We start from the raw sequence: 26,455 nt of genomic DNA, 5'->3' as shown, positions 1-26,455 counted from the left end.
GACGTCGCGCCAACGGTCGCGAGCGCAGCGGAGCCGGCGATTGGGCGTGGCGCGGGCGCGCGACGGGGCTGCCGGTCGCTGATTGGCCCGGACAAGGGGGCGGGGCGAGCGCGGGCCGCGCGCGCAGTTTGAGCGGCCATGGCGGACGCGGGGCCGCAGTTCCAGCTGCCCCTCGCCGCCGCAGACCTGCTGCGGGACGATGGCCGTGGCCACTACGTCGTGCAGGAGGTGCTGCCGCCCCGCGAGCTGCCGCCCGCCCTCGTAGGTAAGGTGTCCCCGCGACTGGCCTGGCTCGGTCCAGCCCTGCCCTGCCGCCGGCTCACGGCCGTGTCCCCCCCGCCCCTCCCCGTGTTTTTCCGCAGCCTTCCGGGCCGCCTTTCGTTCGCGGGGAGCGCTGGCCGTGCTGCAGCACTTCGACGCCGTGTACAGCGTGCTCCAGTGAGTACGGCTTGGAGCGGGCGGAGCAGGGGCCGGGAGCGGGGCGCTCGCCCCGCCGGCAGGCGCTGCTTGCCCGCTGATCTCACGCACTGTGCTTGCCCGGCAGCCACTTCCGAACCGCTGGCTCAAATGTGAAGGAGGACGTGCTGGAGCTGATGGTGCAGGGTGGGTATCTGCTGTTTCCGGCCGAAGCAGGACTAACGGAGAGGTTGCTCTCCCTGGCAGCTCGATGATGATATAAAGGCTAATGTGACTCGGCCAGCCGGGCTGCGCCCTCAGCCCACTCCTGTCATACGGGTCTGTAATCTTGGTGGACGATGCTGAGCTGTGCATGTTCGCTGTAAGGGCAGACCAACAGAAAATCCTTCAGCCCACATCCCTGGAAAATATATCTTTGGGATGCATCAGCTCAAAGCGAGTGTTTCTCTGAGCTGACAAAGGGCTGTGGGGATAGGATGAAAGGGTGTGTCTGAGGTTTGGGTTGCAGGGGGCAGCCCGTGTTACAGCTGGTGAGATGTGAGCACACATCTTTGGTAATCTGATGACTGCCCTAAGCCTCCAAAAGAGAAGATGGCTGAGGGGCCTGGCAGGGTGGGAGTGCTCATGACTTTCTGCCTCTCTTCAGTGGTGTCCCGTCATTCCAGTGAACTTTCTGCCATCCTGAGTGACTCTAGGCTGAGCCTTGCAAACCGTGCTGCTCACCTCAATGCTCTTAAGATGAACTGCTACTTGCTGACTTCCCTAGTGGATGCCTTTGAAATGGAAACCTGCAAAAACCGTTTATTGGAGGCAGATCCTGGTGGGAAGGTAGGTAGGGGACTGGGGAAAAACAAGATAAATCAGAAAAATTTTTAAGCTTGCTGAACATTGTGGTGTCTGTCAGATGTTACAGCTGGGTTTATGTAGGCATGGTGCCAGCAAGAGCAGTGCATAGTATGAAGCACTGATGTTTCTGTGAAACTGTATGGAAAGCAGTTGAAGGGCTAAACATCAGCAGCGACTCAAATGCCCAGGCTGTTCTCTTTTGCTCTTCAGTGTCTGGCTGGTATTTATCAGGCCAGTATTTTCTCAAGAGTTCCTTTCTGTGGGCAGAAATGATGGCAATGGATGCAAGTATATCCTTAAAATAACAGGAGGCACCAGTGCTGGCCTCGGTCTGGGTGCCTGTGGGTGCCAGCCATGAGCTGTGCTGGGCAGTGAGGCACCTTGAGCTGAGAGAGGAGAATTTGGGAAAGAAAGCCCAGTGTGATTCTGTGATCTCATGCATATCACTGTGTGTCTCTTAATACTGTAGAATTTAATAGATGTTTCTTTGAGGGAAGAAGGGTGATGGATTTTTTGTTCTGTTGTCAAACTGCTGGTGTATCTTATTGTGTAATTGCCTTTCTAGAACAAGAAGAACCATGCCAGGACTTCTGGACCCTTGTGGGAGGAGGAGAGGGAGCCAGTCTTACAGCTGCTTACACAGCTGCTGCAGCTGGATCTCCGTCAGCTTTGGGGTGGTTTATCAGTGGAAGAAGAGTTTGTCAGGTATGGGATGGAGCAGATGTAGAGGTGGGATGAGTGACTGACTCTCTGGAAGGGAGGGTTGGATGTTAAATCTGTCAATGAGGTGGTATTACAGCAATCTGTTGAGTGCAGATCATCAGGGAACTGAGGAAACCAGCTTGAGGGAAAATTGATGTGTGTAGGAGCCACTTCCTTTCTTTGTGTAGGCCATAAAATTTCAGATGTTGTTTGCTAGTTTTTAAAGGATATCGGAGAACCTCTTTGGTTTGATAGAAATGTTTGCCTAGTGTGTGCTGGAATTATTGTGGTTCTAGTTGTGACAGGTTTGGTGTCTGTCTTCTGTGGCTTTAGCCTGATGATGGGAAGCTGCTACCGTATCCTGGAGAATCCAAGTATCAGTCATCAGAGGTACCGTGGCACACGGGAGGCCGTGACACATCTGCTTGCTCGAGCTCTGCTTCACTGTGGTCAAATGTTCGGTGAGTTCCTGCTCTTCTGCCTTCTTCCTGAAGCCATTCCCAGTTCTTTCCCTGACCTCTTCCTTCTCACATGTGAAAGGTGCCACTCTGAAGATCACACAGATGCTGCAGCACTTTGAACATGTAGCGCCAGTGTTTGCACAGGCCGTGAGCCTCTGGGCTAACGAGTATGGTCTGAAAAGCCTGGTGGGTGAATTACTAAGGTGAGAGAAATACCCTGGGGCTCGTCCTTCTATCCTTAGCAACCTGTGGCACCCCATTCCCTGTTTCATTTTTCTGTGCAGGGAAATTGGACAGAAATGTCCACAGGATTTGGCTCGTGAGGCTTCTGGACTCAAGGGTTATGCTACGTTTATAACTGAACTGGCTGAACAGATTCCAGCTCTGGTGCTGTCCAACATGAGTGTTCTTCTGCATCACTTGGATGGGGAGGTACATTTCTGCAGTGTTACCTGTCCAGTGATGGAGGAACCTTAAAGATGATCTAGTTCCAACCCTCTGTCACAGGCAGGGACACCTTCCACCTAGACCAGGTTGCTTAAAGCTCCATCTAGCCTGGCCTTAAACACTTCCAGGAACTGGGCATCCACAATTTCTCTGGGCAACCTTTTGTAGTGTGTCACCACCCTAACAGTAAAGAACTTCTTCCCAATATCTAAACCTACTCTTTCTCAGTTTGAAGCCATTCTCTTTTGTCCTATTGCTACTTGCCCTCGTAAAAAGTCCCTCTCCAGCTTTCTTGTAGCCCCTTTAGGTACTTAAATCTGCTATAAGGTCTCCCTGGAACCTTCTCTTCTCCAGTCTGAACGATACCAATTCCCTTGGCCTGTCTGTATAGGAGAGATTACTCTGTCTTGCAGGCACAGACAGCTATGTTCATCCAAGGTTAATACAATGTCCATAATGGAAAAAAGTCACCTAAGGCTGGAGCCTGGGACTTGGGAGGCCCAAACTCTGGGCCATTCCTTGCCATATCAAGTCATGTCATTTTGTCTGTCTCTGATGCAACAACTCCACTCTTTGCATGCAGAGTTACATGATGCGAAATGCCATTCTGGCGGCTATGGCAGAGGCGCTGATGCAGGTGCTGAATGGTGACGAGCTGGAGGAAGCTGCCCGTGGCACTCGGGACAAGTTCCTGAAGATGCTGCAGGCCCACGTGTGTGATGTCCACAGCTTTGTGCGCAGCCGAGTGCTGCAGCTTTTCACTCGAATTGTGCAGCACAAGGTGAGTCTGCTGGGGAAATGGTGTTGCCTCAGTCATCGCTTCCTTTGTTGTGCTTTCTGGGGGAATCTGCCTTTTGTTTGCATAGACTAAAGTTTTAACAGAGAAAGGTATTGTCCCTGTGTACTTTGGTGTCTGCAGTTCCTTTTTTTTCCAAGACACCAAAGGTCTAGGGATAAGGGAACTGGGTTGCAGAAATTAAATGCTGCTCTTTACTGGGACAAACTAGAAGAAAGAATACAGTATGCAGCCTCTGTTTTGGACAGTGGTATGGGAGAACATCACCCTTGCTAGATATACTAAGATTCGACTTAACAGGACCCTGGATAACTGAAGTCCTTGCTTTCAATGGAGGCTGGACCAGAAGATACCAGAGATTCCTCCAGACCTAGACTATTCTGTAAATCTATAACCTGGGCCTTTTAGTACATGAATACATCTGCAGGAAAATAACTTGTTCCCAAGTGTCTAAGCCTCCTTGATAACTCTGTCTGTGTTTTTGTTGTGTGCTAGGCTCTGCCACTGACTCAGTTCCAGGCTGTGGTATCGCTGGCTGTTGGGCGTCTCAAAGACAAATCTGTCCTAGTAGTTAAAAATGCGATCCAGCTCCTGGCTGCGTTTTTGTCCAACAATCCCTTTTCCTGCAAGGTAATTCTGATTAGTATGGTGGATATCAAATATGTCTGTTTGCAGGGTGAATATCTGCAGTGTGTGGTAGCCAGGGGAACAGCCTTTCTCTGTCTTATGGGAGGGACAACACAGCCTTTGACTATGCTGGTGGGAGCTTTCTAGTTTTCCCAGGTTCAGATTTTGTATTCTTGGGCTCATCTCTCTCTTGGTGTAATTAGTAGCTGTGCTGAAGGCCAGGAAGTAATTAATTAAGGTAAAACTCTGCAGCAGTTCAATTTGAATCCACTGTGGGGTTTCTTTCCATAGGATTAGAATTAGTTTTTTTAGAATATTCTGCATGAAGCTGCAGCTCTTTGTGTTTAGCTACACCTTCTCCTGAGTTTCTGAGCCTTAGTCTGGCAATTTGCAGCAGTTTCTGTTCTAGGATCAGGGCCAGAGTCTATTATTCTGGTTTCTGAAAACAGTGTTATCTGTGGGGGTTGACAACTAAAGCAGAGAGTGGAAGAGAAAGGAGAATTTTGGCGTTTCAGAAGAAGAAGTATAAGTAACATATTTCTTCTTCTCTTGCTGGCATCTTCAGCTAAGCAGTGCTGACTTGGCTGAGCCACTGAAGAAAGAAGTGCAGAAACTGCAAGAAATGAGGGACCGTGTCAGATCCACGGCAGGTGATTTCCTTTCTTCGTCTGTCCCCTTTGAAGGGCAGTCCAAAATTTACTTTTCCTCGTATTAAATTTGCTCCCAGGTTGTGGTGGTTTTTGTCGCAGATCTCTACCTGTGTGAGATGGTGAGACCAGATAACTGGGATTAAACATGCAATAGGTTTTTGTATAGCGGTGTTATAAAAGGATCATGTTAAAGTCCATGTCTAGTCCGTATAGCTAAATATCCTGTTTTTGGAGAACGAACTGAAAATACTCTGAACACCCCCCCAGGTTTCAATTTTCAACCACTCAAGGACTGCTTGAGCCATAATTTTGGTCAGATGTTAATTTAAACATGATTTGTGGGCAGCACCAAGTCGAAGGCTAAGCAAATTATGGTCTCTTACCTGTCTTTTTTTTTTTACCTGCAGTGGTTTCTTTTTTATGCCAGAATTCTTGTCTTATTCTTACTGCAGTCTGGGTAGGATCAGCAATGGAAATAGCACCTGCCTGGGGAGGGAGTGGGGGAAGTAGAATTTCTAAATTCCAGGTGAGTTTTTCTCCCTGTTTAGGGTGTCACTTGAGTCTGCATTCTTCATTCCTTCTGTTTCTTTAAGTAGCTCCAGTGGTCACTCCAGAGGAAGAGTGGGAAGCGATGCTGCCAGAAGTTAGGGCTGCCACACAGCAGCTCTTTCAACCACTGCAGGAAGGGGAAGAGGAGGTGCTGGAAGTTGAAGAAACAGTGGAGAGTACTGTGGAGCAAATCACTGGGCTGCTGAGGAAGCTGAATTACAAGTAAGAAGGTTCTGCAGTTTGAGTGTTTATCCCAAGGGAATGTTCTCTGTTCAAGAAAGTTTTGAGCTCCAGGGTGGAGGGGTGATTTCCAGTAACATTATTCTGCAGGAAGAGATTGGCATGGGCACCCAGTGCAAGATGCTGGTAGGGCAAAGTTGGGTGGTTTCCCTTGTGTTCTGCCCTGATGGGTTGCTGACACTCTTCTCTTGGGCAATGTCACTGTCAGGAGTGCAGCCCGCCTAACACAGAAGGCCCTGTGTCGCTTCCAGGGGAAGGAACCCTTCAGCGGCCCCATGGAGGAGAATGAGGAGGCAACAATCTTGGATGTTCTGAAGAGACTTTACACAGGTAACTATGTCAGATCACTCTGTTGCAAAGTCCAAGATGATGCCAGAACTAGACCAAAACCCTCTGTAATGCCCTGTCCCTCCTTCTGACTTGTGGGCCTCATTCTGTGTGCTTAACACCATCTCTTGATCTGTGGATCATTTGCTCCTCTGGTTTTGGCTGAATCACATGGGTCTTACTTCATTTCTGGTCAGAACAGTTCCATGTTTCCAGTAGAAGTGCATTTCTGATGTTTTAACTCACATCATGTCTGCTGAGGGAAGTGAAGCCTGTGTTACCTACTCACACCCTTTTGTTCTGCCTGACTTTGTCAGGAGTTCTGCTTCCTGAGCAGGTGGTGGCATATAATGATTACCCTTAGCAGACTTGACCAAGTGTCTGGTTCAGGCAAAGTCCTGTTTATCTGAGGCTCAAGTCTCTGGGTGTATTTTCAAGATTTCACATTGTTGGTTTGTATTTGTTTCAGCATCAGGTTGCTTAGCCAGTCCCCTTGAGCACATTTCTATCAGAGGTCAACTGTCTAAAAATCTTCTTAACTTTGTCAACTCTCCACACTTGCACAAACTTTGCTAGGATGCAGTAGTGTTTGCCTTCTCCCTACTCTGCCCTCATTTACTTTTAGAGCTTCATCTATGGTTGGGGAAATGTTAAGTTTAGATTAACCCCTTCAGCATTTTAATGGAGTTTGCCCCAACTGGACCATGTCCTGTACTAAGCTGGCATGTCTGGGGAGCATCACATTGTAGTACTGGAGCTTGCCCTACAGCATGCTGAGATTTTGTAGCCAGGTCTGGTAGCAGAATTTGGATTTTTATATCCTGGCTCTTGGAAGGTGTCCCTGTGCAGTGGGGAGAGAAGGGTTAAAAAGCCTGAACTGTACCTGTTTCTCATGTGTCTTCAATACTTCTCACAAACAAGTGTGCTGTGCAGGTTCATGCCAAGGTGAGAACAGTGAGGATCCTCCAAATGACAACAGTCATAACAACAAAGAAGTTGCGCAGGAAGAGCAGCCTCAAACAGAGCTGGTCAAACAGGAGCTGTTGGTGCAATACCTGCAAGATGCTTACAACTTCTCAGTGAAAATCACAGAAGCTCTGAACCTGATCAGCAAAGTGATGTATGAAAACTCTGTCTCAGGTAGGTGCAATAACCATGGGGCCCTTTTTTCCCATTCAGCATTTCCAGATCTTTCCTCTTGCTGGAGAGGAGATGGAGTAGTGGAGCTTCAGGGATGGGGAAAAGAGTGGAGGAGCTGCTCTTTGCTGAGCAAATGTCACAGGCACTTCCACGGTACTGGAAAAGCAAGCACTATCTATCTAATGAGTGTCATGAAGGGGTTGAGTAGGCCATGAATGGGCTTTTTAGAAATCCATTTTTTAAAATATTAAGGTTGAAAATATTTTTAAAACGTTTAAAAAATGTTTTTGAAAACATTTGAAATAAAATGATTTAGAACTTTTTGAAATTAATAAAACCAGCCCCAGGTGATGAAAATTACTTCATGTGTGGAAGCTGTCCTGCCTCCTGTGGGGAGGGATGTATGTTCATTGTCCTGGCTGAGGTTCTACCACAGTAAGCCTGGCTGGTGACACTGGGCTTTGTTACCTGCTCAGCGCCCTGTTACAGCTCCAGGTGTTATACTGGCCACGAGAGAGTAACTAGGCAGCTGGTCTCATCCACTTCACCTTTTCTCAAACTTTCCAGCTAAACATGAGCTGTGGCCTGGTCCTCTTCAGTGCTGTAGTGAAAGGTGGTGATGAGTTAATTCAGCTGTTCATATTTAATATTAGAACTACTGTAACCACTTGGACTTTTTTTGAAGTGGTTATCATGAACTGGCATTTCCAAGGAGCTGGGGTAGAGAGGGGCACGACTCTCTCCCATCCTCTCCAGCACATCCACTTGCACAGATCTGGGGTACAGACAGGTCTGGGCACTACAGTGCCCTGGCTTCATGCGAGCACTTCTGAGGCTTCATCTGTGAGAACTCCTGTGTTACTGTGATAAGTGTGTGGGCTTCTCCAACAAGGTTTGGTGCCATTAGCTATTTGCACACACAAAAATGAGCTCCTGAGTTCAGTGTCTTTACAGGTTATTTGAAGTTCAAGGCTGACAGAGTACCCCTACCTGATACTTAAACACCTGGGTTTTGGTTGTGGGGATTTTTTTATGGCTGTGCAGATTTTACTAACTTCCCATCTCTCTCTTGTCCTGTGAGGTAGTGTAAGGAAGGCAAAGTCAGTGTGTGGACAGTGGAGATATTTTGAGACAATGTCTCCATTTGAAAAGAGTACACGGCTGGGTGAGAGGCTGGTACTAAGGGGTGTGTGTGCTCAGATTTAGGTTATTGTAATTATAGATATGATCTTTGAAGATTTAATTTTTTTTCCTGTTGTGAATTTATATCTTCTGGTGTGACTGGGGACAGGGAGAGCAAACCAGCTTTTCTGATAGATGTTCTTAATCAGATTTGAAAATTGGGGCTTGTACTAGTAAAAGTTCCTACTTAACCAGAGGTCGGACTCTGTGAACTGTGTGTTGTACAGCTCCTCTGATCACTACTGTGGTTCTTGTGTAAATGCTGGCTTACTTTATGTTTGTTCTTGTCATATGAACAGGAGACTGTGTGATATATTTCAGGAGCAGTCAAGCTGGAACCAAATGCATTATTCCTTAGTCCATTTGTACATCAAATAGCTTAGTTAATCTGGTTATAGCATTGCACTGGGACTTGTGTTCAGCTGTTGTCTGCTGTGACCATGAAACTATTCCCTCCCTGCCCCCCCCAAACTACTGTTTCCCAGAAGAGAATTTTGTTCTTTTTCGGACATTTTTGTAAATGTGTGACATTAGATTTAGCTGTAATATTGTTAACAAGGGGGCATGAGCTAAAGCTCTGCCAGGGGAAATTTAAGTTGGGGATAGCAGACAAAAATTCTTTCCAGAGAGAGTGATCAGGCATTGGAATGGCCTGCCCAGAGAGGTGGTGGATTCCCCATCCCTGGAGGTTTTTAAACTGAGATTGGACGTGGCACTGAGTGCCATGATCTGGTAAAGGGACTGGAGTTGGACCAAGGGTTGGACTTGATGATCTCGGAGGTCTTTTCCAACCCAATCCATTCTATGATTCTATTTTCTCTGGGACATGTAACCAGAGCCCTCTGCAGACAGTACAAGTCATCTTTAGATGCTTGTAGAGCTTGCTGTGAGAGCAGTAAGTACCCCTGTGAATTTGTTTTAATGGCCTCTCTAAAGCGAATTGGGAAATAACTGCGCTAATGCTGCTGTTCCCTCTGCAGTGGTGCAGGAAGCTATTGAGTTCTTTGTGACGGTGTTGCAGTTTGGCATGCCCCAGGCACTGCTGGGAGTCCGCAGGATGCTCCCCCTCATATGGTCAAAGGAGCCTGGGATTAAGGAGGCCGTGCTGAATGCCTACAGAAGACTTTATCTGAGCTCCAGCGAGGATTCTGAGAGGTTTGTGCTTTCCTAATAAGAAGATGTTTTGGTTTGTTTGAGGGATTTTTATGTCTTTTTGCCCCACCCTTCCCTTTCTGCCATTAGGAATGGGGTATGGAGAGGAAGAGAACTAAAAGCTGCCATGCTTCATGCTGAGCTGAAACCTAAGGTTATATTTCTGGGTATCCCAGCATTCCTGCAGGACCTACTGCTAAGCTTCTGCTCTTGGATTATTATTATAGTGTTCTTGTGTAGGAAATTCATGCAGCAAAACTCCATGTGACAGCTTATGGAAGGAGATGCTGAGAATTACTTTAAATTAAACTACTATGAGGCACTCACACTTCTTGTTCTCATAAATTTCACTGTCATACAAAGCACTGCCCCGAGAACCATGTGCCCAAATTATTGGGTGGGGTCCCTATATAATAGGGAGCAAGGGGTGTCAGTTATAAATATTTCTCTTGCCAGCAGGGTTCTTGATTGGCAACAAATAACTAATTTTTTTGAATGGCTATTTCAGCCCTTTGGGAGTTAGCTGCTGTTACAGGGTCATCCCATGTCCAAGAGTCTTGTAGACTTCACCCTCTGTGGGCAAAGTTGTTGGCCAATGTCCCTTTCCCCATTTTGAGCTTATTATAACCGTAGTTGCTCATCCTACTGGGATAATAAGAGGAATGGTATACAGTGTGGTCTGAAGTTGGAGCAATATTTCTGTTACCAGAGCTCAGGTTGTTTTGCTGCCAAGTCATGCATCCCATGGCCTTATCCAAGCGTAGGCATTCTGCTTCTGATGTACACAACACATTCCTCAGGGTTTGCTGGTGCTCTTGCTGTCAGTTGTGTCCTTGATTTTTCAATAACACACCATTTCTTTATCCTTCTCACTATGTAAGGTTAGTTATTAATATCATTTGGGTGCTTTCACACAGATTTCTATTTGTATTAGAGTCAAACTGATCTTAAATCTTTTTATAACAAATTTCTATCTGTGTTAGATGAGACGATATTAAGGGGTCTTTGTTGCTTATCCTTTTTGAGGATTTGGGGGTGGGAGCTGGGTACCACTTGCAGGCTTGTTTCTTCCATACTAGAGAGAAGCTGTGTCTCCTCTCTACTCTGGCACTTGCCCCTTTTTTTAGCATTTACCCACCTGCAAATCCTGTTGGATAGACGTGCAATAAGTTAAGAATGATCCCTAGTGAGATGCACCATATCTCACCCTCGTTTGTACCATCAAGGCAATAAAAAGCACCCGCTGCTTCTTATTTCTTCTTGGTAGTATTGCCTGGAGACAGCTCTCCTGCAATTTGAGCTCTGACCTTAATTGTTCATACAGAGATTTTCAGTCTCTTACAGTCTAAGGAATCTTACTTTGACTTGTGGTTGAGAGTAAACTGGGAAGTGTCTGCTGGGTGCCTTTGGCTGGGTCTTTTGAGCACCGGGAGGAGCATCAGTGCACAAGGCAATGGACTTTGAGCCCATGTCATGCTCACTGGCACTTGAGCTGGGGTGACTGGGAGTACTCAAGCTTGTGGTGGGGAAAGTTTTCCTGTTCCCAGGGATTAGCTCTGTTATCTAAGAGATGTTCTCTGTTCTCTAATAGGATAGTTATTGTGACAGTTGATCTTTCTTTATCTTTGAAATTCTTTTATTATTATTTTTCCCCTTTCAAAGGGCCAAGGCCCACAGCCTGGTGCATTCTCTCTCTCTCATCATGGTGGATGCGTCACTAGGAACGATACAGTGTTTAGAAGAAATAGTGAGTATTTGCCTTGCCTGGGTTTGGCTTATATTTGTGATCCTACATCATGTTATGTAAAAATGGTAGTCACTGGAGTTAATATCTTTGGTTTGAAGTCTATCCTCCTCTGCCTCTCCCTAGTTTTTTAATTACATTTCTTTTCCAGATCTCGGAGTTTGTGCAAAAAGACGAAATAAAGCCTGCTGTGATCCAGCTGCTTTGGGAGCGATTCACAGAAAAATCTCGGTGCTCGTCACTGGAACGACGCGCTGCTGTGATGCTGCTGGGGATGATGGCACGGTGAGCCTGGGACCAGGTCGAGTCCTGAGAGTTGGGAGGATGTACAGGCAGTCAATTTTTATTGAAGAACTGTGGGTGCTGCTGACCCTTTTGTAGCTTCAAAAATAGTAACCCTGAGATGGGGTAGGCGAAGCCTGGAACTGAAAATAGTTATGTTGCGTCTCACAAGCACAGCCTCTGTCAGAATGAGTATGACATTATTTTCCTTGTGTTCAGAATGTCCATCCCTTCTCAGTTTACTGTGTCACAGCTCTGCAGCTTTGTCTGTGTTTGAATAAGAGCAGTGAGAAGCTGCTGAGTAGAGGTTTCTGGAGCTTTTAGCACAAAGGGAAATGAATCTGTTTCACTTTCGGGGGGGCAAAAAGAATGTATCTGCACTAAAAGGTTTTTATTTTCTCAGTTTCCCAGCTCGGTAGCCCTTTGGCATGCAGCTTACCTACTGATTTCTTCTCACTATCCCTATCTCAGTTCATCAGTCAAAAATAGGCCTGCATAATGATGATCCTGAAGTTCCTTCACAGGCAGAAAGGGAAATAGGTGGGTGTGGGTTTGGGGTTTTTTTCTGGATGATGTTATTGTTTTGTTCTTTTTCCCACAAAACAGTAAGGAAGGAAATGGCACATGTCAGCAGTCCTGAGCTCCTGGAGTGTTTTCTCTTTGCAACATTTCTCTTTGTCTTACCCTTTTAAGTTTTGCTCTTTACTGATAAGAAAGAAGAGTCAACAGTCTTCATTTTCTGCCAAGAGGCTCTGTCCGGTGTTGATCACTTTGGAGACACTCGCCTCTTTGTGGAGAGTGGATTACACTGGCTTTTGTGGAATATTGCTTGCTATTGCTATAGCTTGAGTCATTGGATGGGTTTTATTTTTTTTCCCTCTTACAGAAGTATGAATAACCAAGAGAAGTACTCTCTGTGTTCCAAAAGACACAGAGAGTACTTCTCTTGGTTATTCATACTTCTGTAAACTCTCAGCAGCATGTCATGTAACACTCCCATCCCTTCCATTCTCCAGAGGGAAGCCAGAGATCATAGGTAGCAACCTGGACATCTTGGTGACAGTCGGGTTGTCTGAGAAGGCATGTGAAGACTATCGGTTGGCTCAAGAAGTGTGCAATGTTCTCTCCAAACTTGCTGGTAACCCTAAGGTGAGACTCTTGCTTTGTTCTTGAGGTCATCCAGAAACAAAGAAGTGGGCAAGCTAGTTTGTGTTGAGAAGAGAGAGAAGTAATTAAATTTCTACAGCTTTTGAAATTAAGTGGGTTGAGACCATTCAGCAGCACTGTCTAGAAAGCTTAGCACACATCAGTGAACATGTAATAAAAGAATTTTCATTAGGCAACAGGCTGAATTCAATTAGTAAAGAGTTCAGTGCACAGGAAAATATGTTTTCCTTTCAATTCTCTTCTTCAGGCTCCCAATTCTAAATTGATTTGTGTTTTCTCAACCATGAAGCCCTTTCCTGTACTGATGTTTTCTGGTGGTGTGATTCTTTTGCCCTCCCTATTAGTTGATATTCAGGAGTTGTCAGCTGTACAGAAGAATATAAAACATGAAAGGTTTTCAAACCTGTCCATGTTGTACTTAGGACAACATGATGGTTGATGGCTTCTTTGCCTGGGAAACAGTTTCTTTTTTATTTATTTTTTTTAAATAGACTTGTTAAAAAACCCTCTTTGTGGTATTTTTGCCCTAAGCATTTAGGGCATTTTGGTTCAGGAGTTCTCTATCATAAAAGCAGCCCTCCCCACAGAACCATCATTCTGGGTTTGCCCAGTCCTTCCACTGGGTTGTTGCTGCAGGAACTTCATGAATTAGTGTGTATCACAGCATTCTTAAATGTTGTGATGATGGCTGTAATTCAGTTGTAGGTTGGCTGAACTCTGCAGCTAAGTTTGTATGTGAGAAGGGACAGAACTGAAAATACTTGGCTGACTGTAGTAGCTCTTCCTCTCTCCCTGCCACCACTCTCCCAACCAGAAATTCAGGACAGAGGACAGGATTGTGGTGAATTGAGAATTTTTGTTTCCAGCTACTGAAAGCTGGTAAATCCTCTGTTTTAGTCAAGTATGCCCTCGTCAGGCAGACACATATGCTGGGATATCTTGGGTATTGTCACAGTTGGTTTAGTAGTTCTCTAGATTATCTTATGCCCAATCTAAAATGTGGTGGGACAGATGCAGACTATATGCAACAGCCTGAGTGTGAGGTGATCTTGGATCCAGACCTATCTGTTATTTCTAATAATGGTATTTTCCTTTTAAACAAAACCTTGTGGTTCTGGACTACTGCTAAGCAAGGGCTTTCTAGCTGACAGTTGATGACTGAAGATGCTCTAAAGGTTTCTCTCTTCATTCACTGTGGAGAATGAGTCAATAATATTAGATTTGTAAGGAATCCTTTTGAGATCATAGAATCATAGAATCAATTGGGTTGGAAAGACCTCCAAGATCATCAAGTCCAACCCTTGGTCCAACTCCAGTCCCTTTACCAGATCATGACACTCAGTGCCACGTCCAATCTCAGTTTAAAAACCTCCAGGGATGGGGAATCCACCACCTCTCTGGGCAGCCCATTCCAATGCCTGATTACTCTCTCTGCAAAGAATTTTTTTCTGATCTCCAACTTAAATTTCTCCTGGCAGAGCTTTAGCCCGTGCCCCCTTGTCCTATTGCTGAGTGCCTGGGAGAAGAGACCAATCCCCACCTGGCTAGAACTTCCCTTCAGGTCACCTCTAAGCCTCCTCTTCTCCAGGCTAAACGACCCCAGCTCCCTCAGCCTCTCCCCATAGGACTTCTGCTCCAGTCCCTTCACCAGCCTTGTTGCTCTTCTCTGGACCCGCTCCAGCCCCTCAATGTCTTTCCTGAACTGAGGGGCCCAGAACTGAACACAACACTCAAGGTGTGGCCTCACCAACGCAGAGTACAGGGGAAGGATCACTGCCGTGGTCCTGCTGGCCACGCTATCAAAAGAGTTATTTTGATTTAAGGTGAGATTGTGGAACTGTCTGGGTTGGCCTGGAATCATCATTTGTCCAAGCTTTAAATCCACCCAGTGCTGTCACCATGCCTTCAAAAGTGACAGTAACATCCCTGCTGTGTATTAATTTGCAGAGCAGTAGTGGGTCTCCCTGCCACAGGCCTAGCATGGTTTTGATTAGCATTGTGCATGCAGCAAGGTTAAGTACCGGGAACGTAGTGGGGGAATCTCACGTGCTCTTCTTATGTGAGTAACTCATCTGTTCTCTCTGCAGCCAGCACTGGACAAGAACAGTGTGCCTTTTCGACTGCCACAGAATCACATGCTCTTTAGTTGCCTCAGTGAGACTGTGAGTAAAGGTGAGCTGAAGTCAGCAGTAGGTTTGGAGACGAAGTTGGGCTGCCTGTGTCATCACTAGTGTATATGGTACCCCTCTTCTCATCAGGCTTTGGCCAGCCAAGTACTCACTGGATCCCCTTCATGGAGGCAGCGGTAACGCTCATCTACCAGCTGGCAGAAGGGGCAGAGGAGTTATGTGCTCACATCCTGCAAGTGTGCAGTCAGCAAGCTCTGGAGAAACTGCAGGAGTCCGATGGGCAGAATGCTGGTAAGGAAAAAAGCCAATGGAGGAAATCTGTACCTGTGATTTCCAGTGCTGAAGTTGAGTGGCCTAGAGTAACTGCAGGAGAACAGAGCTGAGGGGCCAGTGGAGGTGTTGACATGGAAGGATGCAAGTGCTGTGAAGGAGTCTGCAGAGCATGGACTTGGCAGTAACTAATGGGGAAAGAGGTCTGCATAAATGCTGAACTGTAGTAATTTTTCTCCTTTGGATCCAGGGGATTCTCCCAGGAGAGACTCTGATGGTGCTGGCAGTCTCCCCACGTTCATGTTGGTGCACCTGGTGTCCCTTGTGGGACAAGTGGCAATGCAGCAGGTGGCATATTTGGAAGTGTCGGTGAGCGCAGAGCTACGCAGACGCCGCCTCCTCAAAGAGGAGAAGACCAAGAAGAATTCTGACAGCAACAAAAAGCAGCAGAGATCCCAGGTGAGAACCAAGGGGTTTTTCCTATGAGCAATTCTTCTAGTGTCCCAGCAACAGCTGACTTCTGGAGAATGCACTACTAAGGTTGCACAAAGTCCAGGGAATAGAGATGGATTTGTGTTGGTCAGGATTGACAGAAAGAGCTGAGTGACCTTATTCCTTGAGCAACCCTATTCAATAATACTCTCAAATTGGTCTTAGGTTTTGAAGAGGCAGAGGGGAGGGAATGAAAGGTGAACTCCTCACATCCTTATCTTCCTGCTTCAGGCAAGCATTTCCTGTTCACTCATCACCTCTTTTCTTACCAGTGCAACCTTTTACAATTGCTGCTAGTGGTGAAGAACACTCATTTGTGCCCTGAGTTTTGGAAAAGGGCTTCTAGAATCCTGATCCAGAAGACTTGAGAGTCTTGTCCTCTCTTAGGTGTAATGATGAAGGCTTAATAGTAGCCTTCTTAATGGAATCTGTGTGATAAAAGTGCCCTGTTTGGTTAGGTCTACCTTAGAGCATTTTCCAGAGTGTAATGAGGATGTCTTTCTTGGGTAAGGATAACAAAAAATGTTGTGTGTCCCTAGGTATCCAGTCTCTATTAGACACTTACTGTTGTGCCCAGAGGTAGTTCATTTCCTCATCCACCTGCTTATCAGTATCACTACCATTTTCCACACAGGAGGAGATTACTATGAGATTTTCCAAGAAGCAGCAGTTGGATACAGATTGGGTCCCCACTGCAACACCCATGTCTCTTTTCTTCCTTTGTGTTACTTTTGCCTTGCCATAAGGTTTCCCATAATCTTGCTTATGAGACCAGAAATTTAAAGACTGCTTTGAACTTAATGCTTTTAGGATTTGAATGTCCCTTAAGTTGTGCAGGACTCACTCATTAATGACAGATGTGTCCTAGGTCTGTCTCAGCTTACTGGTGTCAGTAGCTTAAGCTTTCTTTACATTCTGCAGTCCTCAGTACAAGAGAGGCATTGGGCTTCTGGAGCAGGTCCAGCAGAGGGCAACAAAGATGGCTAAGGGACTGGAGCATCTCTCTCACAAGGAAAGGCTTAGGGAGCTGGGCCTGTTCAGCCTCGAGACTGAGAGGGAACCTCATCCATGTCTATAAGTATCTGAAGGGAGAGTGGCAAGAAGATGGAGCCATGCTCTTTTTGATGGTGCCAACCACTAGAATGAGAGGCCACAGACAGAAACTGATGCACAGGAAGTTCCACCTGAACATGAGGAAGAACTTCTTTACTTATGTGGGTGATTGAGCACTGGAACAAGTTGCCCAGAGAGGCTGTGGAGTCTCCTCACTGGAGATGCTTAAGAACCATATGACCACAATCCTGTGTAATGTGCTCTAGGATGACCCTGCTTGAGCAGGGAGGTTGGACGAGATGACCCACTTCGGTCCCTTGAACCTTATTATGGGATTCTGTGGTTGGTGTTCCATAGCACGTGGACTGGCAAATCCTGGACTACCCTTCACAGCTTCACTCAGTTCTTGGGCAAAAAGTGGGTTACAAAATCTCCATCAGTCTGTTGTTCTCCACTCTAGTTGTGTGTCTGGCAATATGCATACACCTCACACCTGAGAGAAGAGAACTCTGTGAAGAAAGGGTTATTGTTGCCTGACATCTTTTTTACAGTCTTCTTTTCTGCACAGAGCACAGGAAATGAGACCACTATGGAGGAGGAGCTGGGCCTTGTGGGAGCCACTGCTGATGACACCGAGGCCGAGCTCATCCGCAATATTTGTGAGACAGAACTCCTGGATGGTAAGCATGGCTGCCAGCGAGGAGCACTGGCTCCATGTGCCTGTGTGAAAGAACAGCTACAGTGGGTAACAGATCCTGAAGGACAAAGGCTGTTTTCTTCAGAAGGAAATACTCATTTTTTGCCTGGTGTCAGTTTGCATATAGGCTGTTTCTTTGCTCTGCCTCTGGAGGTTGTTCAGTGGTGAAAGTGAGTCAACCAGTTACTGTAGGTTGCAGCAGTTTTGGGATACATTGAGTAATTGTTTTTAAAGCAGGATGCACAAACTGCTCTCATACTCGCTGTCTTTATCCCACTCTCTAGGGAAGCACCTGTTCTCTGCCTTTGTTCCATTGTTGCTCCAGATCTGCAACAACCCTGGACTCTACAGTGATTCTGCACTCTCAGCTGCTGCAGCCCTAACTCTTGGCAAAATCTGCATGATCAGGTACTGCCAAGCCACCCCAGAGTTCTTTTCCCAGCCTTGCTAGTACTAAAGCACAAGCAAATGTTGCAACTCCTTTTCCAAGGAAAGAAAAAAACACAGAAGAGTGTTCATAGGTTACTTTTTTCTTTCATTATATTTTTTTCTCTGCTTTCTGATAGATAGAATTTTGGTATCTATCCCTCTTTTCATGTACCCTATCTTGTCAGCTCTGAGTTCTGTGAATCCCACTTGCGTCTGCTGTTCACAATGATGGAGAAGTCCACTCTGCCTGGCGTAAGATCCAACCTCATTATTGCAGCGGGAGATCTGGCCATCCGCTTCCCCAACTTGGTGGAGCCATGGACATCACATCTCTATGCCAGGTAATGCTACACTCCTTGTTAGGAGAGGTCAGGTGATGTAAACTCTGTGGAAGGGTGACAATTAGCCTCCAGAAGGCAAGAATGACCGGGAAACCAAATCTGAAGATGGTATAGGAAGACAACAGCCCTGGCTATGGAATAGGCTGTCATGTATCAGTAACTGAGAGGCACTCGCTCTGCTTCTTCCTGGAGTAATTATTTGCCTCTGTCAGGTTGCGAGACCCCTGCCCAAGTGTGAGGCAAACGGCTGGACTGGTGATGACCCACCTCATCCTCAAAGACATGGTGAAGGTGAAGGGCCAAGTGAGCGAAATGGCAGCTCTGCTGATAGACCCAGAGGAGGCAATCGTGGGAGTGGCACAGAACTTCTTCGGCGAACTCTCCAACAAGGCAAGTGGATGCTCAGGGACCTTATTTCACAAGAACAGGGAAGGGCTGTTGGAGGCTGCATCAATGACATGAGTCCTGGAGAAGGTGTGTTAGTGGTGTAGAGCAACTCTGTCCCTCTGTGTTGCCTAAATAAGAGTAGCTAAAAGAAGTTTTGTAATACAAGTTTTGCTTCATCCCTGCCTGATGTTTTACCTCATCCATTCACATTGGCGGGCAGGCTCCAAAACAGTGCCTTTGTCCCTTTGCTTTCTCACATGTGCCTAAAACAGGGTTTGGAACAGTTTTCTGCAGCTTTACCTTTAGGCCTTATAGAGGAGTTCCTTGACTTTATGACTCAGGCACCTTCTCTGAAACCTTTTGAAGTTGTTTTTGGCTGTGTGACACTGAGATACTTAAACTGTAGCAGTTCCAGCCCAAGCAGGTAAGAGCAGTACAGGTGACTCCTTGCACATCCAATGTGTAGCCTCACACAGGCCCTTCAGAGTTTGACCTTTACTGCATGATAGGCTGAAATGACACTGGGGCTTTTCTGTCTTGGTTTGCTCTGTTAAAGCAGAGCTGGACACCTGACTGTGCTGACTTCCTAACTCTGCAGTATGTATGACAAAACCACGTAAAAGCAGTGGGAAAAAGAATATGGATTGGACCTATTCAGGCAAGATGGGAAGCACTTTCTTGATCTGAAATGCTGTTTCATTTATCAGAAAGCTTTTTTTCATTGGGTTGTGGCAAGGCTGGAAAGCAAGGAAACTGCGTGCAATTCTGCCAAAAGTGCAGAGCTGGGTTACAGTTGCAGCTTGTTGGTTGGCTGGGTTTTTTCCCCCTAAGCTTCAGCCAAGTAGTTCTGGAGAGGTTTGGCTGGCTGTGTACAGCTCGTTTCAAAAACCTGATGTTTTCAGTCTGTAGATTTGAGGTGGGGAAAAAGGAGGTAATTTTAAGTGGGCAGCTTATTTGGCTTGACTCAAGTTATCCTTTATAATTCTCTATCTCATGTAGAAACTTGTGTTCTGAACAGGGTAATGCCATCTATAATCTGCTTCCAGACATAATCAGTCATCTCTCAAGTCCTGACTGCGGCATAGAGGAGGAATCCTTCCACACTATTATGAGGTATTCTGAGGCTAAATAAATCTCTTAGGACCAGGACTATGTTTTTGCAATGGGGATGCCAGACCCAGGGCAGTAAAACTACAGCGACACGCAAAGCGCTTTTTCAGTTATTCTTGATTTGACTTTTTCAGTCTGTATTTGAAATGGATTCATGCTGAGGGGAGTTGATTTAAAGCCACATAGTTGGGGGTGAGCAGAGACTCCACAAAGAGTTACCACTATCTCAAAATTACTTTCCTTCTAGAAAAGGAAAATAGTTGGATTCGTCCATGGGAATATGGATATGCAACAGTAGGAGAACACAATAGCTTTTAAAGTAGGTTTTAAAGACTCTACTGCATTTGTCATGTTGGTGGCTCACTATTTTCTTGCAAGCAGTTTTAGTAAAGCCATAGTTAAAATAACAGGCCTGAGTCTGGGGTGGTGTTTTAGTGGTTTGTTATTTGTGCTATTTTTCTTTTTTCAAGGAAGGCTTACTCTGTAGTATAGAAACACTGGAATATTTCCATCTGATGTTATTGGTTGCTCATAGACAGCACAAATAATGTCTTTATTGGTAAAGTACAGAAATTTTCCTTGCACATCTGAAACTTAACCACATGAGGGATTTTTCTGATTTCCTTGAATCCCTGTGGACTGCAGAGGGGAGTACTGGACAAAAGTATTGCTGTTGCTGAAGAGAAGAACAGTAAAACCTCCTGTGATTTTTCAACTAGCCTTTTCTATCTGTGAGAATCCAATGCATTTAGCAAGAGGGATGGGATTTTGGACAGGCAGGAATTGCAAGACACAGAAAAGTCTATCAGTGTGGTTGAAATTGAGACTGAAAATAACGTATGGCAGCAAAAGTAAGTAGATATTTTGGTCCAGCTTTCATTAAGGAGGGTAACTGGGAAATATAGCTTGTGGCTCCTGACAGTGCATGTAGAAGTGGAAGTTAATGTCTAAAGTGGAAGCAAATCATCACAGAGACAAGAGGTAGCACATACAAAAATTCCAAATAATTTTTAAATTTTCAGTACCATTTTTAATAATTGCCAAACTGGAGGTGTTACCACAGACCTAGAGAATAAGTGTAGCAATTAGAGTGTGAGTAGTGTGGTTAAAAATACTATAGATGGACTTTTCTGACTTCCAGCAACTGACAGGGAGAGAAATGGAGGTGTCTGGCAAACGAGAAAAGGCAGTATTGATTTAATAGTGTAGACAGATATCAAATTAGTCTAAAGATAAATAATTTCCAAGAAGACCTGACCATCAGTTATTACATTACATGATAACCTTTAAATGGGGAAAAAAGGGAATAGTAGTTGAAACCAAACTATTTCCCCATGTAGCACTCTACAAAATCCTTCCAAAGTGAAGAGCATTTGGTTTAACATGGAAAACATGGTGGACAAAAGCACAGGCTAGGAATGAAGCGGTGCCTTATGCTCCAGGGATAAACCTCCCTGTTCTCCAGTTTGGCAAGTAAGAAAGACAGGGGGAGTAGGGGGACCATCACTGTTAAAGGACTGACTTTGGAGAGTGAAAGAGTTACAGTGATAATAACTAAGATGAAAACTAGCAAAACAAAGCATAGGGCTAAACAACTTTTAAACATTCAACCTCTTCTGTAAAATCTATGGCTCAAGTTAGATGCATTCCACTTCCTGCTTTAGCAGTCAAGTTTTTTCTGGTACGGGGAAGCATTGGTAGTGCTGGTGAGACCTTGCCTGGAGTGCTGCCCCAGTTCTAGTCACTTAAGTTAAAGATGAATTGATGCTGGAACAAATGCAAAGGGAGGACTCTTGAGAATGCTGTCGCTGTTCTGTATCTTGGAAAAGCAGCTTGGTGTGGTGGTTGTAGACATAACAAACACTGAGCAAACAAGGAGATGCTTTAGAGCAATTATATCAAGGCCAGTGGCAACCTGACTGAGCTTAACTTAACAGAAATGCTGGTACAAGAAAAATGGAGGACAGCAGGACCTTCTTAATAAATGGGAGTTATTCGGTGATTTCATAGTGCAAAATGCACAACTACTTAACTGTGTTAAAGTCCAGGTCTCTATTCCTCAAGAGGCTAAGAAAAAATGGGATCACGTTAGCATTTAACTTCTGTTAGTCTTTGTTCCCATTTGAGTGCCAAGTAATCCTCACTTTTGCATTGATCCAAAATACAACACACTCTCAGCAAATTAATAATGAAAAAGTCACAAGGGTTTTGAAGGGGGAAAAAATAATACTGCATGCCACACTGCCCTGCTCAAGGTCTGCTTGTTAGACATACTAGTCTGTCAGTGCAGCTTGTGAAGCGAGGAGATCATCTGCAAGTGGTGCCGGCTCTTAAAACTGGATGGAAGGAAGTCAGCACTGCTGCCTTTTCAGCACCCCTCCTATCTGAAATGGGGTTTCTTCTCTGGGGTCTCAACTCTGACTTGTTTTTTTTTCCCTTGCAGACACCTCTTCTCATATATTACAAAAGACAAACAGACAGAGAGCTTGGTGGAGAAACTCTGTCAACGATTCCGGACTGCCAGGTGGGTTGTAATCTTAATTTTCTTGAGAAGCACTTGTGCTTCTTAGGAATTGTTAGAAGAAATGAGCTTATAGGTGATGGTTCTAACAGCTTCCCATCATATTCTTCATGTGACAAATGCTGACGTAACCTGGATTAGGTCCTTTTTCTTTTAACTACCTTCTTCCTAAAAATACTTACATAAATATGTATAAATTAAGGTTTATGGTTTTATTATGCAGTGATTGGCCCCTATTCCCTCCTTTCTTAATGAAAATGTTCCGTAACACTTTAGATCTGCATTGCAGCTGAGCAAGGGGACGCTCCACATGTGGGTTTTAGGTACCTTTATGGTCCTTCTCCACAGGCTGTCCCCTTGCAGCTCAGCTAGGAAATCAGTATGTTAAACTGAGAAGTTGGGATCTCCCCAGCAGTCCTGTCTGGGGTGATCTCAACTATGAAATTGATAAAGGCCTGTCCTTGTTCTGTGTGCATGGGCTGCTCAGTACTAACTCTATGCCTGAGATTCTGTTTGGGGCTTTTATTATTATTTTATTCAAAGGCTTCACCATACCCTCAGGCTTTTGCTCTGCATTGTCTGCAAGATGTGTATGCTTTGCTCATTGTGCTGATTACATAGTGCAGGCCCCACACCATGAATCTGAGATACCATTTTGCTTTTTTGGTTTTAGGATATTTTGCCTCTTTTCCCCTGCTCCCCAAGCTGTGACTCCACTGACCCATGTGTACACCTTTTTTGTCTTTTTCCCCAAGAAGAAAAATAATAGAAATGTATCTGCTTCCCTGTCCTGTATTTCCAGTGATATCATCATTTTATCTTCCACTGGCTTTGGTGCACCCTGCATTTCTCCATTCCTGTGGTTTCCCTTCTCCATTGTTGTGGCTTTGCCCTTGAGATTTAAGCTGTGTCTGCTTATCTTGGCCATTTGTACACAGTGCCTGGGCATGTGACCTGCTCAGCTGCCTCAGGGAGTTGCATATTTCCCAAAATATTTGGATTTTGTTTCCTGAGCTGGAGTGGAAAGTGGTTCCTCTCTCCCCAGTTGCCTCCCAGGAACACTGGTGAGCTCTTCACTCAACATTTGTAAATAACCATCCTTGTGTAAGTTGTGTCTAGCCTTTAGTAAAGTATCCTTATATTTATGTACCACAAGGATGATCAGCTTGATGAACACTTGGTGGCAATGCCAAAGCCAGACCCTCACTCCAGGTTAAAACAGGAACTTATCAGAAAAGATTTTGCAGCCACAATCACCCTGCTCAGCATTTCTGAAGTTCCAAGTGTAGCAACTAGCCAGGCATCATTCAGACTTTGAAGATGGAAACACCTGGATGCTGCAGCTTTGTTGTTCTCCCATCTGTCTGGGCTTGAGCAGAGCATTCTGAGAGCACATGCGGGACAGACTTCAGGCCCTCTGCTTTGTATTTCTTAATAATATGGGCTTTGGCCTCCCTTTTTTTCTTCCCATTCCATCACAGTGAGCTACATTAGTAGTTAGTTTGTGCTTCTGTTTCTCTTTCCCTTTGTTTTTTTTTCCAATAACTTTTGCTGGAATCTGAATGCAGTCCTTCTTTGATACAGCAGTTGTTATTTGTTGACTTTATAACTTAATGAATATGACGTTCTTTATGTAACTGGCCAGGAAAGGGAGAGAGAACATCAAATGCAGCTTCTGCTTGAGATCATCTCAAACATGCAAAAATGAGCAGCCAAGGGGTTTTTATTATTCAGTTGAAATAAGGCCCTTCAAGAAGAGTCCTGACTTTACTGAGCTGTCTTTTCTTCCTAGTCAGTAACTTCTGGCACTTTTTACACAAGGGACTGTGTTCTTTAGCAGTGGAGCCTTCATGTTTTTCTGACAGACACTCAGTATCTTTGGAACACAGTGGTGGTTGTGTGTGGTAAGGCACAGCACTCTGTCACTGACCTGTAACAGAACAATCTGAATCTCATGTTCTGCAAGGCAGAAACACCTGCAGGAAATGCTGTAGTTGTAGGTGAGATGTGCTCATCCTCACAACCCCTTTTTGTGAGAGCTAATTGGGAATCTTGTCTTTCCCAGAACGGAGCGTCAATATCGGGATCTGTCCCACTGCCTTACTCTGCTTCCAGTCTCAGAACGGGGCCTTCACAAGCTGCAGGACAACTTTGACTGCTTTGCAGATAAGCTCCAAGATCCAGCTGTCTACAATTGTTTCCAAACTCTGCTGGCTCGATTCTGCAGAGCAGGTGGCAAACCTGAAGCTAAAGTAAGGATGGGGGACAAGTGTCCAGGTCACAAGAGCAATTGCTTTTTACATACCGTGATTGCAAAGGCCTGCAGTTTTCCATTTTAAACAGACTACTCCTCCTAACAATTTGTGTGTTTATTTAACTTGATGCCAGTTCTGCTACAGATGTAATACATCTCTCCCTTCACCTTCTCTTTTTTTCTCCCTGCACTGTTTTACATCTCCATCAGACTCTAGCTGAAGAGCTGGAGCAGAAGCTTTCTGCCTGCCATAACCGAGGGCTGGATTCAGCAGAGACATGCCAGGAAGGCAGTCAAACTCCAATGCCAGTGCCAGCCAAGCGGAAAACAATAGCAAGTATGTCCCTTTTGTGAGGCTGCAGCCTTCCTGCAGTCCAGCAGAGACACCTAGAGACTTTGCCTCACCCTTCCAGACAGAATGGCTGCTATCTTTCTCATCTCTTTTTTTTCCTGTCCCCCCACCCCCTCTTTTTCTTGGCAGGTTCCCGCCGCCAGCCCCTGAGCCCAGCCAACAGGGATGATGATGATTTTGTCACGCCCCAGCCTCGCAACCTCCGAAACCAGAAGCGTGACCAAAAGCGCCCTCCACGCAAAAAAGTTATGATCACCTTCTCCAGCTCTGACGAGGAGAACAGCTCTGAGGACGGTAAGGCATCATACGTGTGCCCTTCAAAGGGAAAAGGGGAGAAGGACTAGAGATGTTGGCCCACCAGGGATGTCCCTTTGGTAATGGGGTTCAGAGCCCAGTGGAGGTTGCCTGGAGATTCCTCTGTTCAAGGCAGTGAAGTGCTGGTTTTTGACACATTTTCCTGTCTTTAGAGCAATCTGCAGAATTAAGAGATGAAGAAACACCCACCAAAACAACTCCCATCACCAGATCTTCAGCCCGACGGCTGCGCTGAGGGAACCATCTGCCCCTGTCTTTAACTAAAAATAAAACTCATCTTATGCAGCAGTCGCTTTCTCTTGTCTGAACTACCCCATAATATGACAGTGCTCTAAATGAGGATAAAATGGAAGTTAACGCCAGGCTAAAGCAATTCCAGGCCTGTCTTTTGATACCTCCACAAAGAAAGGCAGTGCTGAACATAGCTGCCACTTTGACTGATTTTGCCCTGGCTTTGTATGTGAAAGTAAGCTGCTTTTATAAAAAAAAAACTCTTTGAAATAAACTCTTTCTAAGAAAAGAAAAACTACTGCTCATTCCTTTCTTATTTTGTGTGTGCTTATAATATGCCATTCAGCTTTTTTAACACAGGACCAATACAGTTTTGCTGGGTGTAGGAGCTCTTTTTTGAAGCTCTTGCCCTCTAAAGCTCTGAAGGAAAGTTACCTACATCTTTTCCTTGTACAAATCTCATCAAAGAAGAGTTAAGGAGTGAGGAGAAAGAGATAGGTTAACTTGAACTAGAGTGCCTCATAAAAAAATACACAAAGTGAGTAGGAAAAAAGTAAATCTTTAAAATATTTAAAAAAACAAAACCAATCCACCATTAAAAACTTTTAACTTTTACTAACTCTGATTTGATCGAGTTCTTAAGTGTACTGATAGCATTGGTTGTCTTACTATGCTTTTTGGAATGTATTTGGTGCAAATCCAATTATGTTTCAGCTAAGACTGGCACTTATGCTCTTTCCTTCCAGGAATGCCACATCACTGTTCAGGTCAGTCCTGGCACTCCTTGAACTGCTCTGTGAACATGAAGTGCCCTAAATTAGATTTTGTGTTAATCATGTAAATAACCTTTAACCTCCTGTCTCAGAGGCAAGTTGGCATTTTTCCCAGAGCTATTACTACAGAATTATTTCCTTTTACCTGTCAGCTGCCTAGAAAGCAGACTAGTCACTAGCTGGGCAGGAAGGGGAAGGGTCCTCCTCCTGTCTGCAGGTTCCTGCAGCTCTGCAGTCTGTGCAGTCGTTAGGGTCACCCTTGGTTCACCCAGCAAGTAGAGCATGCAGCTCAGTTCCCCTCTGGCCTGGCTGCATAACTAGCAATAAAAGTCTGCTGTAGCTTAATTTGTTCCTTATTTTAAAGAAAAAATT

General features: G+C 45.2%; 1 protein-coding gene and 1 non-coding gene across 5 annotated transcripts; both read left to right on the top strand.

Moving 5' to 3' along the window:
* The first annotated feature begins 132 nt into the window (after positions 1 to 132).
* NCAPD2 (non-SMC condensin I complex subunit D2) lies at positions 133 to 25,594 on the top strand. 4 transcript variants are annotated; one of them, XM_071559325.1, is made up of 31 exons: positions 133 to 265; positions 363 to 438; positions 545 to 603; positions 1,064 to 1,245; positions 1,829 to 1,968; positions 2,299 to 2,426; positions 2,506 to 2,629; positions 2,711 to 2,858; positions 3,457 to 3,654; positions 4,165 to 4,299; positions 4,862 to 4,946; positions 5,543 to 5,717; positions 5,944 to 6,065; positions 6,996 to 7,202; positions 9,365 to 9,539; positions 11,199 to 11,283; positions 11,432 to 11,565; positions 12,579 to 12,711; positions 14,817 to 14,901; positions 14,988 to 15,149; positions 15,379 to 15,587; positions 17,242 to 17,353; positions 17,655 to 17,778; positions 17,985 to 18,140; positions 18,353 to 18,530; positions 19,546 to 19,640; positions 22,081 to 22,161; positions 24,224 to 24,410; positions 24,623 to 24,749; positions 24,894 to 25,058; positions 25,232 to 25,594. In XM_071559325.1, the coding sequence occupies exons 1-31, from the start codon at positions 139 to 141 to the stop codon at positions 25,312 to 25,314; spliced, it is 4,197 nt and encodes a 1,398-aa protein (XP_071415426.1). In that variant the 5' UTR covers positions 133 to 138; the 3' UTR covers positions 25,315 to 25,594. The 4 variants fall into 4 exon arrangements, with proteins under 4 accessions (XP_071415426.1, XP_071415414.1, XP_071415422.1 ...); XM_071559313.1 differs by having other exon boundaries at positions 6,984 to 7,202; XM_071559321.1 differs by having other exon boundaries at positions 5,540 to 5,717.
* On the top strand, positions 663 to 985 carry LOC139681156 (small nucleolar RNA U85). The gene has a single exon (XR_011699483.1). It is a non-coding gene; the product is annotated as a small nucleolar RNA U85 (small nucleolar RNA).
* Positions 25,595 to 26,455: the final 861 nt, after the last annotated feature.

Source organism: Pithys albifrons, chromosome 1 (genome assembly GCF_047495875.1).
Source record: "Pithys albifrons albifrons isolate INPA30051 chromosome 1, PitAlb_v1, whole genome shotgun sequence".
Lineage (NCBI taxonomy): Eukaryota > Metazoa > Chordata > Aves > Passeriformes > Thamnophilidae > Pithys > Pithys albifrons.
This window is presented reverse-complemented; position numbering and strand designations above follow the sequence as displayed.

Excerpts from the sequence above, each read along its gene's own strand:
- NCAPD2 (XM_071559306.1), top strand. The coding sequence starts at position 139 with ATGGCGGACGCGGGGCCGCAGTTCCAGCTGCCCCTCGCCGCCGCAGAC. Across the intron at positions 12,712-14,816 it reads AACTTGCTGGTAACCCTAAG|CCAGCACTGGACAAGAACAG; the intron begins GTGAGACTCTTG and ends TTCTCTCTGCAG. Across the intron at positions 18,141-18,352 it reads ACATCACATCTCTATGCCAG|GTTGCGAGACCCCTGCCCAA; the intron begins GTAATGCTACAC and ends TGCCTCTGTCAG.